The following is a 20,865-nucleotide window of genomic DNA, read 5'->3' as shown; positions in this document are numbered from 1 at the left end:
GAGCCTTGGGACCTGAAGCAACAGACCTTTACATACTGGATGCTCCAAGTTACTGTTTGCAAGAGAAAGAAAAAAAAAAGTTGAAAACAAGACTGATGAGCTGCTGCGGCAAACTCTTTGGGCTCTGCACCGCATCAGTAACTGAGATCAGCTGTCTGACAGTCTGTGTGCAGAGAGCTGTCAACTAAACATCAAGGCTGCGATGGATCAGTGTTTGTTCAACACCGTTTACTTTTACTTTCTTCATCTGTTATTATAATAATGATACATTTCATTTAACAAGATGCACTTTCTCAGAGGTCAAGGTCACTGTATAAGGAAGAGGCAGAAAGATAACACTTTACACCGAAAGCAGTAATAAAAAACAGATTGAGTGTGCAGAGTAAACTGCATTGACTGTATTAAAGGCTGGATTTGAGACTGGTTGTGCTGTAATGTAGCATCACAATGAGGTTAGTTACTGAAGTAATCTGTAAAATACTGTAGCAACATGTCTGTGTAAACATCATAAATGGCGTTCTTTTAAGGTAAATAAGTTGTCAAATAAAAATTCTGTTTACTGAAATGTGTTCATGAACAATAAAAATATAATAATGTATACCAAAAATCTCTCAAAAATTCACTCTTGGCTTTATCTAAAAGTATTTGGTGTTTTAGCATCATCTTTGAGTTACTGACTGGAGCTTTTACTATGAGCAGTTTCTTCCACCAAAGTTTAGTTTTAATTAGTCACTGTTAAGTAAAAAGTAGCAAATAAAAAAAATAAAAAAGGAAAGTAACACAAACTATTTTCCACTCGTTCAACATACAGTATCACTCCACAAGGTTCCTTACTCCAAAAATCCATCAAGTTGTTCAGCTTCACAGTTTACCGAAGTAACGCTAAAATATGATAAAAAATCAAATTTTCTCTTTATGATTGCTTTATTTATGCTAAAAAAAACAATAGTTACTTTATATTTATCATACTAGTAACAATAATATGTATACAATAGGTATTCTAATGTGCTAAAGGGTGAAATAAAAATTATTTGCTCCTATTGTGATCATTGAGAAAAATCACTCCGAATGACTATTTAAGTGTTAAAGGCTGCAGACCCCTGTGTGTGTTAGACTAGGTGTATTTTTGCTATTAACTGTCTTGATAAAATTATTTTTCTTGCAAGACAAAATATAATACAAGTGAAACATGGGTCTCTTCAACTATTCATGTAATTAAGTATTTGTTTGTTAGTTTGAAATCTGTTCCTGCTGAACACCTAGAACACTTATTCATATTGACCTGTGTTGCTTATAGATGTCATCTGACAAGCTGTCAGTTCTCGACTGCACACTCTAATCTACTTTAACAGGTTTTGGAGTAATTTCCATTACAGTTTATATTTCCACCTTGACGTTGCACCAGTTAGAACCCATGACAAACAGCACCAGCCTTCATTTTCATTGTGTTTGTGGTGCAACACCTGCTGCCTTCCTTGGCGTGCACGTGTGTGTTCTTTTTTTGTCTCAACATACCAACTAGAAATAGTCCAAAAACTTGTATTTACTACCCTGTGGATAGTAAAAACAGCAATAATGAAAGAAAAAGAAGCATATTCAGTTTGTTAAAAAAAGACTCTTAGTGCTGTTAATTAGACACAAAAGTATAACCAGAGGTTAGTTACGCTCTTCCCAGCTGGTGAAACAAAATTAAACAGGAAAAGTGCAGATGAGGCTGCATTGAAAGGTTGGTGTTGGGGTTTTTGCTGGGTGCAGAAAGCATAAATCTTTGTGTGTCTTCTCTTTCTTTCAGTTTCTTTGTTTGTACTGAAAGTGTGTCTGGTTTTGTCCCTGCATTTGCAGCCTCTCTGTAAACAAAGCCTTTTCATCTCCATTGTTTCTTTTCTCCGGCTTCTCATTTTCTCAGTTCCACAAAACTTGGCTGCGGTAATGTGACTAGAAAAGACTGTCTTCCTTTGTATTTCTCCACATTGTTCAGTCAAATTTTGGATTTCGATCCAGTTCTGATGGTTTTATCTTTGTCTGCTGCTTGACTGCTGTTTCCTCCAGGTTCACCTCAAGCCAGCGGCACAGGAACTCTCCAGATTTACCTGATCGATGTGAACGACAACGCACCAGTGCTGGTGCCGCGGGAAGCCCAAGTCTGCGAGCGGACACGCCCCAACTCCAAGATCAACATCACAGCTTCAGATGCAGACACTGACCCCAATGTGGGGCCCTTTGTCTTCGAGCTGCCTTCCTTTCCTCCCAGCGTCCGTCGCAACTGGACCATTTCCAGACTGAGCGGTAATTAAACTCTGTACATCACATTTTAAGCGGTAAAGGTTTAAGAAATCCATCCAGATGATGTAAATTGGAAAAGTGAAAGATGACCCTTCTGCATTCCCATTTAAATGAAACCCTTACCATGAAGGAGGAGCAAAAGCGCCTCAGCAGGATCTGACAACATTAGTCTCTGGAAGAGGGACAGCTGTAAGCTATGAAGGAAAGTCCAAGTTTAACAAAATGTATCACGAAGCTCACAGCGAGTAACGCGGATGCCATCCAGGGTTGACGCACAATCCATCGTTTGTGACAAATGAGATCCATTCATCTCTCAGTCCCCCGAGCTGCCGATCTGTCACCAAGTCCAGCCAGATGGATGTATTGCAGCGGTTGTCTTGAGGACAAATCTGATCACATACCTGGATTCTTTTCCCACCAGGGCTCCTGTCTAAGCTTGACTGAGTGATGGATGCTGAAGGTTACAAACTGTAGTTTTGTTTGTATCTTTGATATGTCCCTACATGCATTTGAGTCTGAATGATTGTTGCATTGTTTTTATGAAGCTTTGATTCAATGTCATTCACTCATGTCACAATATCCAGCTGTAAATGTGTTTTCTCTGCAGCGGGTGTTGTAATTTTCCCATTTCCTCTCCTATCCCTTTTCCTGCTCCCCCTCCTCTTTCCACACCACTTCCTCTTTTCTGTATTTCCATCCCGCCTTGTTCTGCAGGTGACTATGCTCAGCTAAAGCTAAGGATTTCTTACCTAGAGGCAGGCATGTATGAAATTCCCATCATAGTGTCTGACTCGGGGAACCCTCCCCTGTCCAACCGATCAGTAATTAGAGTCAAAGTTTGCCATTGTGACCACAACGGCGACTGCAGTGCCACAGGGGCCGTAGCAGCCGCCGGCCTCGGCACCGGAGCCATCATCGCAATACTCATTTGCATTATCATCCTCCTCAGTGAGTATAAGACAGCAGATGATGACAAATTGCTTGAAAGAGGTGGCTTCATCACGGGTATTTGTGCTTTCTTCAGGCATGGTTCTGCTGTTTGTGGTGTGGATGAAGCGCAGAGAGAAGGAGCGGCAGGCAAAGCCACTGTTGATCGACCCTGAGGACGACGTCAGGGATAATATCCTCAAGTATGACGAAGAGGGAGGTGGAGAAGAGGACCAGGTATGGTACAAGTATATGTTACCCCAAAAAACCTTGCCCACCTGCAGAGACAACTTGTAGAAATAAAACATTTAGACAAAACAAACTTAGTAGAATAAGCTGTCAGCAGAGAGGATTCTGGGAAATGGTTCATGGACGTAACACTCAGGTCGGCTGCACATCCCAAAAATGCATGTTTTGTACAAACATGGCACAATTTAAAGACCGACTCTGATAAAAACTGTGTTTCTAACATGTTCTTGTGGAATTTCTTGATGATGGAGGACATATATCAAGAAAACTATGCTCAAAGTTTCAGTATATCTCTAATCAAATCTTGTGAATCAGGAGCAGACAAAAGAAATGCTGTTTGGAAAACAGCTTGTTTGTGATGGAGAATATACGCTGGTTGGCCCACATGCTCCCGGTTCAGCTCCACTCTATAATGGGGATGGAAAGGGCGATGGGGTTGCCACCAACACAGAGGCAAATTTCTAATCAGCTCCTGTCACCCTGGTGAACATATGTCTTAGAAAAAAAGAACACAGTTTTTTTTTTTTTTTTGGCTAAAATTCATATTTAAAAGGCCACTGGGAACAGTTTTAAAATAGTTCATAAGATGATTGAAGTGTGTCTCTAAGAAAGAAAGAAAGATGCTTTTTAACTCTACAATATTTATTGGAAATAAGCATCGTTCCAACAATACACAATCTACCCAAAACACAAACACCCCGCTTTTGGCTTAGTTTTCTCAAAGAGTCAACTGTGACCCCATTACTTCATTGCAGAATGTGCTGATCTATCACAGCTGTTTCTTCAGTCTATTCAGTTAGTTGTTAGTACTGAAAATACCCATGTCTGTAGGTAAAACATTAATGAAAACAATTTTTGCTGCATTTTCTGGGTTTATGGAACACCAACAATGAAACAATTTTAAACCAGGTTAGGGGTGAGATTATAGTAATTATAAGTTTATTAGTAAGTAAATTATAAGTTTGTTTCCCTCCACTCCTTTTCAAACAAATAATGAAACTCTTTTTAACAAATGTATCGTTTTTAATGGATTTTAATGTGTTGGGTATTCTATGTATTAGTACAAAAATGTCTTCCTTTTGTTAAGATTAATCATAGTAGCATCAATTAACATGTGTAAGTAGATATATATTTATGGAAATATATCTCTTTAACTTTTGTTTTTTCATTTTCCAACCAAGTCATTACTAATTATTCAAAATTTGATAGATCTGTATCTCTTTGGTTCATCTTCTTTAGTATTTTTGGTTCTGATTCCTTGAAATAAAACAATTTAAAAACCAAATCCAATAAAATTTGATGCAAATAACTGTTTGATTGCGCTGAACATTAAAAATGACCTCAATTTGTCACATTGTTAATGCTTCTCAAAGAAATCTTTGTGTCCAAATCTCAGGAAAAAAATTAGAAAACGTTGTTTACAGAAAACGTGACATCTTTATATAAAAAATGGCAAAGTTCCTGCTTTCTCAGCATTTCAAAGACAACAAAAATCCACTTCATTAGGAAGGATGAAATCTGTTGTTTGAGTCGATTTTTACATGTAACTGGGCTTTTTGAAGATGACCGCCACTGTTATTTTCCGGCACCCACATACCTATGGAGTCAGAGACGTCTTTTTACTCATAAAACAGCTGCAGGTAATAAATGTGAATACATGTAAGCAAAGTCAACATTTCACATCACCTGCATACAGGAGAGGGGAGAAGATGATGCTGATGCAGAAAGGAGGAAGAACCTGTGTGAGCTATAATCTGACAGATGACACAGTTTTGGAGCTTTTTCTGCGTTTAAATAATGAACCGATCCTGATTCCAAACGCAGCTGATGTTTCCCTCAGTCGGGGGAAAAACTGGAAACAGTTGGAGGATGATGAACTCAGTCTCCTCCTCTGCTGTCTTCCTCCAGGACTACGATCTGAGCCAGCTGCAGCAGCCGGAGTCTCTGGACCACATCATCAATAAAACAACGGGGGTGCGCAGGGTGGATGAGAGGCCTGTGATTGCTGAGTCGCAGTACCCTGTCCGACCCAGTGTCCCGCACCCAGGAGACATAGGAGACTTCATAAATGATGTAGGTTTGAGCTTTTCTGGCGGTTGTTTTACTTCTGTTTCTCTTTCTTGTCAAGTGTTGCACTCTGGCATATTTCTACAGCTCAGATTCATTTATTGCAGTTAAAAGTTCATTTCATTGATGAGTTTTATTCCTTCCATTAGCTTGCTGGTAGAAATTCCTTGCACAGTTAACTTTCTGCCTCTGAATCAGCTTAAAGGCTGTGAAGGATCATTAAAAGTCTCATGGGTGGACGAGGAGCATGAGACACATTTTCTGCTCTTTTAAAAAGTCTTGCACCTTGAGTCTTTTCCCATGAGAAAAAATCTATTAAGTTGTTAGTGAACGGCGCAAGGTTTTTTAAGGAGCACCTTTCCGTGTGTTGGAAGTGGTGGAGCTGTCCCTCCATGAGGGATGATGGAAAGTGTTCACATTACGGCCGGTCTGTGTGCGTCTCCCAGAAGACCTGCTGCGCCCCAAAGTGTTTTTTAGGTTGAACTGCAGCAGATTAAACTGAGTTTATTTTTTCCACATTTGTCTTCAGGGTTTGAGGGCTGCAGACAACGACCCTACCGCTCCCCCCTACGACTCCCTGCTGGTGTTCGACTACGAGGGCAGTGGCTCCACCGCCGGCTCCGTGAGCTCGCTCAACTCCACCAGCTCAGGGGACCAGGACTATGACTACCTCAACGACTGGGGCCCCCGCTTCAAGAAACTGGCTGACCTCTACGGAGGAGGGGACGACGACTGAGGGCGGAGCAGCGGGGGGTGGGGGTGTGTGGGGCTGGGGCGTGGGTCAGGAGAGACTGGATGGATGTAAACTACAGGCAGGAGCTGAGAGCATGAAGAAGGCAGACCTGTGAGGACAGGGACCCCCAAGCAGGCTGCAGACATGAACTCGGCTGCGATGCAACTGTATTCTGGCTTTATGATTTTCAGTGGCGAGTTTGTAGTGTGAAGTTTTGAATTTTTCATGTTCTCTCTTTCCGCGCTGGACCTGGATGTCTCTGGGGACAATCAAGGCGGCCCCCGGGAGACGCCGATCGTGAAACTTGTGCTTTGATTGATTGTTAAAACAAAACCATCTCTTGCTTTAGTCTCACACTGAAAGGAATGTTTTTGGGAAGACACTCTTTGACTTTCTCTTTAACTCTGTCAACTTGAATTTCCTTAGAACAGAAGCACTGTCATTTTATAAAGTGCCTTTCGTGGTGTGTTTTTGTATCAGACTCCTGCTATCTCAGGATCGGTTGCCATTCGTGCAGTAAAGTGGAGACACGTTCTCCTGCTGCCTCCTCAGATCGGCCCTGCCTGTCGCTCTCTCCTCTCACAGTGGTGCACATGAACCCCAACAGCCAGTCCGTCCCAGGACGGAAGGACGCAATCCAGGGCAGACTATCGGTGATCATAACCCAACGAATTATGGCCTAAAAGAAGCCAACAGCAGATTTTCTGGGGTTTTTAAAACCCTCCTCTTCAAGGACCTTCTCAGTTTTCACAAACATCACCTGTCGGCACAAAAGCAACGAGCTGACATTGTGCGACGCTGTTTTTATACATGTGGGGGTTTTATAATTTATTGGAGAATGCTTGCCTTTCCTCTGAACTCTTGAGTGGAGGAGCCTGTACGTTGAGACGCTTGCCTGCCCTGTACGGTTTTGTGTTGCTTTCTCCACAGTGTAAAGCTTATGTAGGCATGAACCGATTAGTCCGACAGTGAAACGGAGTGGAACTTTGGGGGACTTTTGGAGCAAAGGTGCCGCAGAAAGGTCCTTTCTGGCGCCTTGAACATTCCCGTTTTTTTATAGGCCAACTAAAACTATTAAAAGGTGCATGATTTTTTTCCTCCAAATGTTTTACTCAAAGCACTTGTTACTCTGTGGTGAGAATGTGAAAATAGTCAGCAGAAACTATATGAATATACTCTGTATAAAGACACTGCAAAAATAAAAAATACTTGTAAAATACATATTTTTGAAGCATTCATAACAGGAAAGTTGCTTCTCCCACTCCTGATGGATGCATCTTATTTCTTTTTTTTAACTGATCTTTTTCCCCTATTTTTGTTTGTGTTCTTCTTTGTTTTATGAAACATCCTTTTCTCTCATTTCTCAGTCAGATTCTAGTTAAATTTGACCATTAGCTGTACCTGCTGTTATTCTAATATTCAGTTAGCTGGCCTTGTTTTTATTTTAAATCCATATTAGAAAATAAACAATTCCAGCATAAAATCTTGACTTTCTGCATCACCACGGGTGTGTTTTAGCTTAGGTGGTATGGCCTTGCTTTTATTCCTTTTCTTGAATCAGCTTTCTATTTCTGTGCATTTAGACACACTGGGCCAGTTTCCAAAGATGCTTCCATCACAGGCTGGTTTTGCATCACTGTGATGATGCTGCACCTTCTTCATCTTGGACGACAGAGTTTCTGACAAGTCCTGAAGCAGAGTAGACTCCTGGAGAATTGTGCTCATAATTTTCCATTTTACAATAAAACACTTTATTTGTCCTTTTTATTCCATCGCAGGTGAAGGATCGGGGATGAGGAGCGCTTGCGGAGGTCAGCAAGTATGTTTGTGTCCATTGCTGTGATTTCAATTAGTCAGCTGAAACGTCCAAAAAGCCCACAGGGGACTGAGAGGGATTTAATCCTCTCCGGCTGTGTGTCTATCAATTAGCCACACCATTAATCCCCACGGCGTAATCTCATTAGATAGAGCGCCTTTAATGAGACGCCCTGAGAGAAAGCAGCGAGGCAGGCAGGGAGAGGTTGAAAAATGAGGCGGTGCATGTTGCAGGTAGGTGGTGTGGAAAGGTGATTAGCAGGATGGGGGCGTAGGGAGGGGGCGAGTTGTAAGAATGAAGCTCAGCAGGAAGCATGCATAACATTTAAGGAGCAGTTAGAAGAAAACGCCGAAACAGATGGGAACAAATTGACACTGTGTTGTCCACTGTGGCCAGAAATTAGATGAAAAGGTCAAGGGAGGCAGGTAGAGGTGGCGGTGGGGGGGATAAAACACCCGCTTATGAGAACTGCTTTGATTCTCTGAGTATCCTACTAATGAGAACATCCAGTAATAAAGCGGAGTTAACCTTTAGAGCTGTACAACACTGCATTCCTGTGAGCATTCAGCACTCTGATGTTAATGGGAGGCATTAAAAACTCGCAGTAAGAAAAAATGATTAGCTTCAGGGCTCTCTGATGGCTGAAGCTGATGTCCCCATGGCAGCCTGCCCGCTGATAAATGCCGCGTACAGGCTTAGTGCTTGGCTGCTGGCTTGCAGCCAGGACCCTGTGTGTCGTAAATAAAGTTCTCGTCTTCAAACGTGTCCGAGCTTGACCCTTTCATTTCCTCTCCGTCCAGCTGGCGGGTCTCTGGGGCTGATGCTGGATGAGTTCAATTCGAAAAAGTCCACCGGATGTTGATTCTGATGCTCGCTACCACTCTGAGCCTCCTGCTATCTGAGGGCTGAAATAAGATCAAAGCAGCAGATGAAAATTGATGTCCACGCCGGAGAAAATATTTACAGCTTGACAAGGAGTCATTTATTGTGTCGATGGCAGATCCAGAGGAGACAATCTGTTATTACTGAGAGATTTCTCTCATATCAGGATGAACTGCTGAGCATCACATCTATAAAATTATCTTTCCGCGTCATATCATTAGAAATGTTTCTTTTTCCAAAACATTGCAGAGCTGCTGCCATCAGTTACAAAACGGTGGATTATTGTGCAGCTCTTCATTTCATTCCTTGCCTCACATTTACTCCACAACCAAAAGATTTCTTAATTCTTAATGCTTAATTCATTTTTAAACATACAAGAAATTCAGCTAATTGGATTCGTTGTTGAAACATTTGAAAATATAAAGTTGTACCCGTGTAGCAGTTTGTAGTGGAGCAGAGGCCCCAGGCTCTATGCATGTCAGTTAGTTTTACATAATTTAATAACTAATGTGAACACCATTGTACAATAGATGTTCTCTTTTTTTTCTCACAGTGATAAAAGATGTATGTAACCACCGTGTCTGAGGAGTGAAACACAATGAAGGTGCCTTCTCGTGGAGCAGCAACTACAGGATGACGCCCCAAAAACAGTTGACTTTCATTCAATAGAAAAGAAACAATAGAAGATGAATACCAGAGAATGAGGTTGAGATTAATGAAAAGCACCAATAATAATAATAATAATAATAAACTTTATTTATATAGCACTTTTCGAAATCCAGATTACAAAGTGCTGTACAGTTAATATGAGACAAAATCAGTGTTAAAAACAGTTTCCAGTATGGACAAAATAAAACCAGCACACATATGAGATGGTGATAGTGGTTAGAATCAATAAAATAGATAAATCAGTAAAATCAATAAAATCAAGAAAACAATGAAATCGATAAAATCAATAAAATCAATAAAATACAATGTTTAGATTTAAGAACCAATAAAATCATTAAAAGCACACCTGAAGAGGTAAGTTTTTAAAAGAGATTTAAATACTGGTAGGGACCCAGCGAGCCTGATCTCTTCAGGGAGACTGTTCCAGAGTGTTGGGGCTCTTACAGCAAAGGCCCTATCTCCCCTGGTCTTCAATCTAGATTGTGGGATTGTTAAAAGGCCTTTTGCCAAAGATCTAAGATTGCGACCAGGTACATAAGGAGTGAGGAGATCGGCTATATATTTAGGGGCCAGACCACAGAGTGCTTTAAAAGCAATCAATAAAATCTTAAAATCTATTCTAAAACGGACTGGGAGCCAGTGCAAAGACGCTAAAACTGGAGTGATGTGGTCTCTCATTCTGGTTTCAGTTATGAGTCTGGCGGCAGCACTTTGGACTAACTGGAGTTGATACACACTCTGCTGTGAAAGGCATGTGTAGAGTGCGTTACAATAGTCCAAACGGGAAAAAATGAAAGCATGAATCACCATCTCAAGACATTTTTTTGATAGGAGGGGGGTTATCCTGTATAACCTATGTAGTTGCCAGAAACAAGATTTGACCACTGATTTAACATGTGTCTCCAGATTAAGATCAGTATCAAAAATCACCCCCAGATTTCTGCAGCTTGAAGAAACATTGTTCGATAGAGACTCCAATTTCGAAGCCACACCATGTGAACCAAAATCATTGCGTCTGTCTCGGAGCACCAGCCCACAACCTGGTCCTCTTATGGGAGTGTCCCAGTTTCTGTGTGAGGCTAGGTAATCGTACAAATCTGCAGACACAGACACAAACAGCCTCCTTCTGTGATCAGCAAAGCTGGTCACTTAGATAAAAGTTGTGTTTTTGGTGTTTTCAACATGTTCTTGAAGCATTTTTTCTGACGATGGGGGACGAAAATAAAAAAGAATTAGCTTAACCCTTGTGCTATCCTAGACATTTTAACATTTGGAGTTGGGTCATCTAGACCCACTAGACAGTGCTCTGAACCTTTTTTTCTTCAATGATTTGTGATCTTCATTGGTGTCCATGGATTACATGAAATCTTTCCACCTTTGTCCACCTTTGCCATGGTAGGAATAACACGTCAAAGTAAGGGTGGGGTCATCTAAGATAGCACAAGGGTTATAGAAAAAAGCCTGAATTTATATTTACTCTTTTCCTCATTTTTTTCCTATTCCCCTATTTGTTTTCTTTTTAACTTGTCCAACAGCTGGGCAGACAGATGAGAGCTGAGGGCCTCTTGTGTTGGACAGATTTTACTTTAACAAGAGGGGTTATTAATCTTCAGACAAACCAAAGGTATGTCTGGATAAACCCCTTTTGTAATTGAGGCCAAACTTTATTAATTTCAATCATGTCTGAAAATCTTTGGTGTTGGACCGGACGGAAAAGGAAAGAGGGGAAGAAGAGAGAGGGACGATAGAGAGAGGGGGGGTAGGGGGTGATAATAGGAGGGGAAGGGGGATAAGACCATGAAGCAGCATAAAGCAACAAGTTTACTGGTTGTTAATCATTATGGTAAGGTTCAAATGTAGTACAATAAGGGCGGAGCCTGTCCACACACACACACTCAAATGTTATAAACACACCTGCTAGCTGCAAAAAATGTCCACCTGTCGATATGTATACAAAACAGATAGTGTTCACACGCATACTTATGCCTTAAAACCAACTAGTGTGAAATATTTCAGTCATTCAGTCATGCAAACTGTTAGTGCAAAGGTGAGCTAACACCTGTGCTCAGGTGAGTGTTTATGTTCTTCTAAAATGGATGGTGGAACGTGGAAAGAAGGAGGGAGAGTGCCCAGCCATCCCCACCCCAAGACCCCCACCGCAGCAGCAGCGGCAGCCGGAATCCCCCCAACGCCACACGGGAACCGGCAGGGAACAACCGCCACCCGGGCGACCAAGCCCGCCACCCAGGCCAGGGCCAGCAGGACCGCCGCAAGGCCCCCAGAGCCAGAGAGCAGGGAGGCACGGAGGGAGAGAGAGCGCCGCCCCAGCCCAACCAGGAGAGCAGCCCCCCCGCCGCGCCGGGAGAACCCAACGCAGGGCCCCACCGGAGAAGGACGCCCACAGCCCCAGACGAGCACCCCACCACCACCCAGGAGTTCCGGGCATCCCCCCGCCCCAACCCCAGGTACGAGCCAGGACCCCCCAAGGGAGACCCGCTCCGCACTCCAGGCAGGGGCCCGCCGCCCCCGCCCAAGAGGGGGGAACCCCGGGGAAAAAAGAGGGCCCACATGGGGTGTTGTAAATATGGCCCGACCAGGCTCGGCCACAGTTGGAAATTTGGCGGGGCCCAGCGCTCAGGAGCAAGGACCAGAACCCACCCCCCAGGGACACGAACACTCCCGGCTCAGATGTAATGTGAACCCCCCCGCCGTGCGGAGAGAGCACCGCCGGGCCCAGGAAGCCGGCACCCCGGGGACACGGCCGCCGTCGCAAAGGGGCCCGTACCCCCCACCAGGGAAGAGGCAGGGGACAGATGGTCCTAGGTCCCACCTTCCTTGCAAAATGTGTGTGCGTGTATGTGTGTTTGAGAGGGTGTGTGTGTGCATGTGTGTGTGTTTATGTTGGAATGTATATATTGAGGGGGGAGGGGTGTGTGTGCTAAGGGGGGTGCAGTTAAAATTGGCGGGTAGGGCACTGAGGGGACATCTCCTGATTACTCACAGTGACGTCGCCTCACCCTCCCCACCAAGGGACCCTAAATGTCTAAGGTGTGGTTAAAATTGGCGGGTAGGGTGCTAGGAGGACATCCGCTGCTTGCTGGCAGTGATGTCCAAGCACCCCCCCTACCAAGGGCCCTACATGTCTAAGGTGCAAATAAAACCGAAAGAGGGGGGGCCCACTCCATATTTGTTTTCTTTAGCTTCATGCGCATTAGCCAAATTTTTATTCCCTAAAACATGGTGAAAACTCCAAGTAAAAACATGATTTGGAGCATGATGTTTTCAGATAAAGTTGAATGACATTAAAAACTGCAGAAACGTTTCCTGTCCATAAAAGTTTTTGATTACCGGTATGTATTTTCAATCAAATGTACTTGGGTAAAAAATCTACACCTTCTTCTAGTCCCGGTTTACACTGCAACAAAATATAGAAGCATTGATTTTTGTCATTTTGTTGTGTTTTGTGAAATGGAAACGCTGATGATCAGCACCAAATCAGCGGTTTTAGGGTGTTCTCACCAAGTTGGGGTGAATCTCTAAATTTACTTTAAAAACTTGAATGTGGCATAAAACATTCATTTGAAGTTTTGATGAAAGAGAACTTGTGAAGAGTAAGACACCACTCAGCTGGACACAAATCATACTGAGACAAACAAGACTCAAAAGTCACGCTTTATTTATGAAGGCTCCCTGTTATTTTCTTTACAGGGTAAAGTAATAGTCCAACACTTTTTAAAGAGAGCAATATTTCAGTCTGATCCAGGACCTGTTCAAAAATACGCTTCAATTATTGCTAACCACTTTTTAATCATGACACATTGTGAAGAATCAGTAATATTTCTAATCTCTAACCACCAGGAGCATTTTTCACTAAATGCTAAAATCATCAAACAACTAATCAAATGAATGACTTTCCTTTTTAGAGGCCTTTAGAAATTAAACAGCAAAAATGCTGAGTCACACCATCGATTGCAGCAAACTTTGGCGAGAACAGCTAGCGGTGCTGCACATTTTGAGTTGATCTGAAGAGACTTCTTAGCGTGAGATCCTGTAGCAGCGGATCTGCATCCACAGCAGGATGCTGGACACTCTTCCAAAAGTTAGGAAAGGCAGTAAAGCGTTACTCTGTTGACCTTCAGCAAACAATCAGGTTTACATTCACACCTGTCCCTCCAGTTTGAAGTGCCATCTTTGTTCAAGACTATCATTCATCATGAATGTCAAAAGTTTGATGGATTACTTTGCAGTCACATGGACTTCTATGAGATACAGACTTTTTTTGTTGTGATTTATTTGGACTCCTAATTCCCTTCCTGTTTCTCCATTATCTTTAAAGACCCACTCCGATTAAATTTGTGTTTTTGTTGTTTTTAACATGTTCTTGTGGCATTTTTCTGATGAGGGAGGACATTTATCAAGATGACTAATCTTAAAATTCCATTTCTAAGTATGTCTCCATTCTAATCAATTGTGAATCAGGAGCAGACGAAAATATGGACTGTTGATCATTCCAGAGTTTAAGTTGCAGAAGCCAAAAATTGCATTAACCCTTGTGCTATCTTCGATGACCCCACCCTTGCATTGACGTGTTATTCCTACCATGACAAAGGTGGATAAAGGTGGAAAGATTTCATGTAATCCATGGACACCAGTGAGGTTCGCAAATCATTGAAGAAAAAAGGTTCAGCGCACTGTCTAGTGGGTCTAGATGACCCAACTCTCAATGTTAAAGTGCCTAGGATAGCACAAGGGTTAAAATGAAGAAAAAAACATAAATATGTTACACTGAAGTATAAGTTGTACTTTGAAGAGAAGTGAACGACCCTGGGAGTATTTCAGGCAGGCAACTCGAGCAGTGTGTTTACCTGGTTACTCCTCCCTGCGGGCGGTTCAGTGTAATCAACTCACCTGTTCAGCGTCCTGCTTAAGTTCCAGGTGCGGTCCAACCCCCATTTCTTCCATTTCCGCGAGCTCTGTTTCACCGGTTCTCCATGCTCGCTGATCTCCTTTTCTCTTTTCTCAGTGTCATGATGTCTTCCCCCCCTTCTGTTTCTCAACGGTGCTCCTTCTTTTGATATGGAGGCGTCCGTTTTCCCCGCATCTGCCCCTCCTTTTTCGGCAGCGTCGTGGCTCCCGCGTCTTTCAGTGCTGCAGCACTCGCGTCTCAGGCATGCGTCTGTGGGAGGAGCGTCCTGCAGTGCTCGGAGATGTCTGGGCCTTCCTGAAAGCTGTGATCACCGGAATCCCTATGGTGAGCATGCCATGCTGCCATCTTCCTGTGTTTTTACGTGTTGAGGCTTTTTCCCGCTCCCAGCTCTCTGGTTTTCTTCTAGACCCGGTGACGTCATGCCCCAGGACCCTGTGAATTGCAGTTCTTTTTCCTAAAAGTAATGATGTGCACCTTGTTCGACTTCTGCTATGTGGCTCTGCATCGTCCGGTTATCGTTTTGGGAATTGGGGTCTTTTCCGTGGTTATGCAGGACGCGGTCCTCGCCTGGAGGGGTTTCTCATTCTGGCTGAATTTGTTGTGGCTTTTGGCGTATTTCTCTGTTATATATATTGTTATTTAGGAGCCGGATGCGAATCTTGGCCATCATTCGATGCTGGCTTTGTTATGGCGGCTCTATGTCTTTGTTTATTTCTGTTGAAGCTGCTGTGTATATTCGATAGTTTAACCAGCGTTTTGGATTGGTCCTTCATTGGACCTGTTTCATCTGTGGATATTTTACTAGTCATTGGTCTCTTTTATGCAGCATCTGTAGCTCCTTTTCTCATTTTTAATTCGCTTGGTCCGGAAACAGCAGTCCTCGTGTCGTCACCATTGCACGCTCAGCTATCTGGTTCTGCTCCTCCCTTCCTCCCTTGGGGCCAGCTGGTGTGTGGACAGCCACCCTGCTCTGTGTGCCGTGGAGAGTCCAGCCCAAGCCTTCGGGGAACTAACATCAGCCACCCTTGTAAATGTGTCAGCTTTCTACTAGGCCCTGTCTCGCAACCTAACAGATATTTAGTTATTTTCTCTCTCTAGTTGGTTCAGGGGTTTCTGGCTGGTTTGTGGGGGCTGTGTGATGGGCTCTTTCCAGGGCCCCAATTTTCCCGTTTTAAGCCAGCCCCTAGGGGTGGCCACTCGAAAGTATTCAGGTTTGAAGCTAAATAAATTAGACCTGCCTGCGCCTTGCAGTTCATCAGCATCAGCAGCCTAATTCTTCGTGATCCTTTCTGTTTCATTTGTTTGTTCGTTTTTGGGGTTTTTTTGCTCTTCAGCTACCCTGCAATCTCCATGATTATTTCCACCGGACGCAATGCATGGCTGGGGAAGGCGGATATTGCAGATGTTCTCACTGTTCTGCCTCTCCATCCCTCCCAGTGGCATCTTTATGGCGTTAGGTGGTGCTCAAAGTATTATTTGTCCGTTTACCTTTCCGCTATCGTAAGAGTCCTCATGGTCTCAACTACATTTTTCAGAAGCCCTGTGCTAGAATTTGTATAATCCTATGGGCTCTCTTTCAGTTTGACATCTTCTTGATGATTTCTCTGTGGTCGATTTTCCTCCTTTATTCCCGGACGTTGCATCTCTATGGTCGCGACTCGTTTTTCGAACCTGGGTTTGTGCTTTATCTAAGACGTGGGGTCCTCCACCCGTCTGGATTTATTTTCGGCGACATAAATCTGGATGGTTCATTGATGCAAGCCTCTCTGCACACTATAAAAGTCCTCACATTCATGCCGCGCATCGTCTTTTCAGTCTTTGGATGTATGACATAAGGGTTTTGTCGCTGTTGGGCCACCTGAATTTTGCCATGTGCATTATTCCCCACAGTCATTCGTTCATCTTGTTTTCTCATTCTAGGTAGTTCAGTCCCGGACCTCCTTGTTTCTGTTGTTCTGGATGTTTCTCTGTTTTGCGTTTCTGGTCTTTCCTTCTCGATGCTTGGAGTGGTTTTGGTTATGACGATGACTGTTTCGAGTCTTCGGTCTCCCTCCACTTGTTTTCTGATGCTGCGCTCTCCGTTGGTTTTGCGGGAAATTTTATAAAGAGTGGTTTATGAATGTCCGGCCGCCAGAAACTTAGGATATTGAACCAAAATCCACAGCTCTAATGGTCCAGTAACGGATCATGGTGTTTTGAGACAATACAGCCATGGAGGTTATTACAAAGGTTGTTTTAAAAAGTGTGATAAATGGTTTAATGCGACGTCGGTTGACATGGCTTAGTGTTTAAATAACTTTATACTATGAGCAAATTTTATCCCTGGCCGTAGAAACAATATCGCTGACGCTCTTTAGCTTCAGTTCCAAGAGATAAATTTTGTTTCCGCAAGCCAATCCTCAGTCTGCCCTGCTTTCAAGCAGATGACACTCGACTAAAAGCATCTCCATTTAGAGACTTGTTGTACTCCGCCTCTAAATGCATAAGGTTCAGCCCAGCTAAAATATTATCAAAACCTACGATCCCTCATGGATCTCAAATTGTTCTTCCTTTGCCAGTATCCAGACACCCCTTTGCCAATTAATATTTCAGTAGTCTGTGCTTTTGTTGTCCACCCATTTGTGAACTGCTGATTTCAAGTACAAAGCATCAAATCCAGCCGAGCTGTAGTCCATTGCTACATGAGATGTCGACCTTCCTCTTCTACAAATCTCCTTGGTCCTTGGATACCCTTCAATTCGCCTGCTCCTCGATGGCCTTCTAAAGGTGCATCCCTCCGGAAATGACAAATGGTTACTTCTCTCTTACCATTGGTTCATATAAAAATTTTGGTGTTAAGATTATGAGCAGGTTCCATATTTCAGTGTCGATTTTCTGTTGGAATCTGTGCTTCTGATTGCTTTTTAAGGTGCGGTGAATACACAAATGGAACCTTCTCTCTAAACTCACTACTTGATTTTACTTTCTCAGGTTTGTCGTGTAAGAGGACATATATTCCCTTTATCTCAAGCATTCTAAAAACTGATCAGTTCTGCTAAGATATTCATATATTCATTGCCAAGACTAATACTGCTTTTGTCTTTATCTATGCATCGCTTCCTGAGCCTGCGACCCCCTACTCCCCGGTCAGCACTTCCGTTTCTGGTGGATGACGTAAAACCTTTGACAAAGTCGGCTGGGCTTCCACGTTCTCTCTGCTCGCCCTGCAGCTTCCCTGCAGGTCGTGCCCCTGCACTCCTTGAATTGGTGACGCAACGACGACTGCACTCCACGTATCTATTTCTGCACTGAAAGTTAGCAGCACAAAGGAAAATAATTTCTTTGATTTGCGTTCGTAATCCCACCCACCTCCCCGGCTTCCACCTGTGAGCTCCTTTACGGGTAGTTTAATACCCAAAGTTTTCTATGGAGATCTTTGATTTATGTATCTGAACAGAGCCTTATGCCAAACTAAAAGAAATATGGAATACATCTTCTTTACTACATGAGTTGTCTGACTGAAATGTATTTTTAAAAAAAGGTGTGAGTCGTCGTATCTATGGCAACAACTGTCGCAATCGTGACGACTCAGAGTGAATCGGACCAATCACTGTCGACTGATTTCAACATGGCGGCGCCCGTATCGAAGCAATGGTGAGGGATTTTTACCTCATTTTGCGAGAGGTAAGGCATTTTCTATGGGTGACATCACACCTCACTTCGTCCAATGTGTTTACAATCATGTATTCTCCTGAGTATAAGTCACACAGCCAACAAAACCATGCAAAAAAACGCAACCTATACTCTAGAAAGTAACAGCAATCATAATTAAAAGTCCACTTAAAACACTTAAAATAGCTCAAAAGTGTATTGGAGTGGGTCTATAATAAGGAGTCCTTATAATAAGGAGTGCCAGAGGGGAGTCTTTCTAACAAAAGTTTTGGTATTTTTGTTTAGTTCTTATGCTGATGTTTGATGAAACCAGACAGATGAGTCATACTAGCTAACAGAGAAACGTACATGCTCTTGGGAGGCCATGAGGAACATTCCAGGCCCAAACTGTGGCTCACTTTGTTCTTTTAACGTTTGCATTAATCTTGGTTTTTGTGTCACTTTTGCTCCCATAAAGTTCAGTAAAAACAGTCCAAATATAACCCTGCTAATCTGAGAAGACGGCACAAATATCACCCCATCGTTTATGCATCTGCAGACGATATATTTTTGAGTTGTCCTATTTAATATGTTCGCTTTTTATTTAAAAAAAAAAAAAAAGAAAGAAAAGACTGTTGCTTTGTGTTTTGATTCTGACCTGAATGTGGGTTCTGGCTTCATACAACTGGCTAATTGGCCTGTTATGAGCACATGCTGTGTAGTTTATGAGCGCACAAGTTGTGGCTCCTGTCTGGCTTCACGTATGACTTTGTTGGAGGAGATGTTCTCCTCCTGTGGGCCGACACTGCCCGCTGCCCGCCCCAATTCAGCTCCATTAAGAGGCCAACAGGCTATTAACCCCGACGTCAATACTTCACAGGTTCAGCCGTGCTTACAGACCCATTTCAGCAGCAGTCACAAACACCATCCTTATTATAGTATCTGGGGGCCCAAGCAGGCTGACCGGGTCAAACCCGTAACAAAAGAGTTCTAAAGTCAGCATTGACCCAGGTAGGAAAGGGCAGAGACTCAGAGGAAATGGGGTTGAGAGGAAACGAGAAACTAATGAACTGTTGCTGCATGTTTTATTTCAGGAGTTTGATTCTTCCTGAGTGGCTGGAAATCATATTTTCATTTCAGAACAAAAGCGTTTATAGGCTGCTGGGGTTATGCATCTAAATGGATGATAAAGTGCAGCGACTGAATCGCACTGTGCCACATCAGCTCACCCCAATAACAATCTTGTGCCCCTTCGAGGAGTTTTATTCATAAGCACAAAGCTTCATCAACATTATCCAAGGAAGTGTTTAAAAGGATAAAACTGATTTTTTTGACTTTGTCTCGCATCATGAATACAATTACAAATGGATTTTTTTAAATTCACTGAGTTACAAATACTAAATAAGTAAAAATAAAATGTCTTAAAAATTATTTTACTTGAGCCTTTGTGGAAGTACAAAATAATTTTTCAGACAAGAAAGATGGGAAATTATGAAATAGAGAATGCAGTCACATCAACACAGCCCCATTTTAAAACCTAACAAAAAGCCCAATTTTAAAAAGCAGATGATTACTCCAGCCCGTGTGCTCATGAGCGCATGTGCACGCAAAAACGCCCACATGCTAAGTTGTTTGAGATTCACTGAGAAATCTCCCCCCGGGGGTGGGAAGCATAACTGACACGGAGTGTAAGAAATTAATAACAGCCCGCTTTAATAAATGTCATGGAAGGAAACAGTGAAGTCACCTCCCTCTTCCCTCTGGCAGGCTCGGGGTGTTTACCCAGCACCCTCAGGTGCTGAGGCTGAGCCGTCGCTAAGCAACCGCGCCATGCCGTTGATGCTCTGCCTTCGGCGCTCAAGTGGGAGCTTATGCGGGCTTAACTTGGAAAGAGCAGCAGGGTTGAAGGGGGATTATCAGGAAAAATATTGGATTGGGCAGAGACATGGGAGGACGAGGCCTTACCTGTACTGGCACCAACCAGCACAAGACCCAGACAGGAGAACTGGAGCAGAATAAGTTCTCACAAAGTTTGTCTTCCCTCTGCAGTTATTCAATTATTGCTAAGACTTTTGTTCTTTGTTTTTTTCCGTAAAATAGATTATGTGGTATTCCATGTGGTGATCAAAGGAAAATCTAATCTAATCGGAGCTTTATGAGTAGAAGAAGATGCATTTGGAGTAATAGCAAAAATATATATATACAGAAGCAGGAAAAAAATAGATATATTGCCCCCTAGTGGCTCACAGATGAACTTCCATTGGAGTTTGGCTCCTCTCCAGTGATGGATCTAACACTGTTCCTCTTTAGCTGGTCCAGATATGAAATCTGCTTCCAATCAGAAGCAGAATGGACTAATCATCCAGCCTAGGGGTTAAAGAGAATATTAACAACTGATGTGACAGCTGTTGCCAGTGCAAACGCGGCCTGATAATGGGGACAGACTGAAACAAGACAGCCCCCACAAACGGGGGGGGTGGTTGCAGACTGTGTGTTATTTCATTTGAGCTGCAGAGCTGAGTGATGTGCAGAGAGGAGCTGTGCTCCACAGACGCCTGGGGAGACCCAAGGGACGGCCGGCGTGTTCGACATGCAACTTTACAGATGCTGCAGGATTAGGTGGAATTATCAGTAAACAGGCAGAATAACAGGCGTTGAGCGGCTGTGTGCACAAAGCTTCAC

The 20,865-nt window shown here is 43.1% G+C and overlaps 1 protein-coding gene across 2 annotated transcripts in view; it reads left to right on the top strand.

Moving 5' to 3' along the window:
- Positions 1-7,480, top strand: part of LOC101161393 (cadherin-4) — a 263,505-nt gene extending 256,025 nt beyond the window's left edge. For both annotated transcript variants that reach the window (XM_020703448.2, XM_004069077.4), the window contains exons 13-17: positions 2,050-2,286; positions 2,998-3,231; positions 3,308-3,447; positions 5,368-5,532; positions 6,056-7,480. In XM_020703448.2, the coding sequence (XP_020559107.1) occupies positions 2,050-2,286; positions 2,998-3,231; positions 3,308-3,447; positions 5,368-5,532; positions 6,056-6,262 (983 nt within the window). In that variant the 3' untranslated portion in view covers positions 6,263-7,480. The remainder of the gene's footprint in view (positions 1-2,049; positions 2,287-2,997; positions 3,232-3,307; positions 3,448-5,367; positions 5,533-6,055) is intronic.
- The last annotated feature ends 13,385 nt before the right edge of the window (positions 7,481-20,865 follow it).

The sequence above is a fragment of the Oryzias latipes genome, chromosome 5, assembly GCF_002234675.1.
Source record: "Oryzias latipes chromosome 5, ASM223467v1".
Taxonomy (NCBI): domain Eukaryota; kingdom Metazoa; phylum Chordata; class Actinopteri; order Beloniformes; family Adrianichthyidae; genus Oryzias; species Oryzias latipes.
Note: the sequence above shows the minus strand (reverse complement) of the source record. Positions and strands in the feature narration are given on the sequence as shown.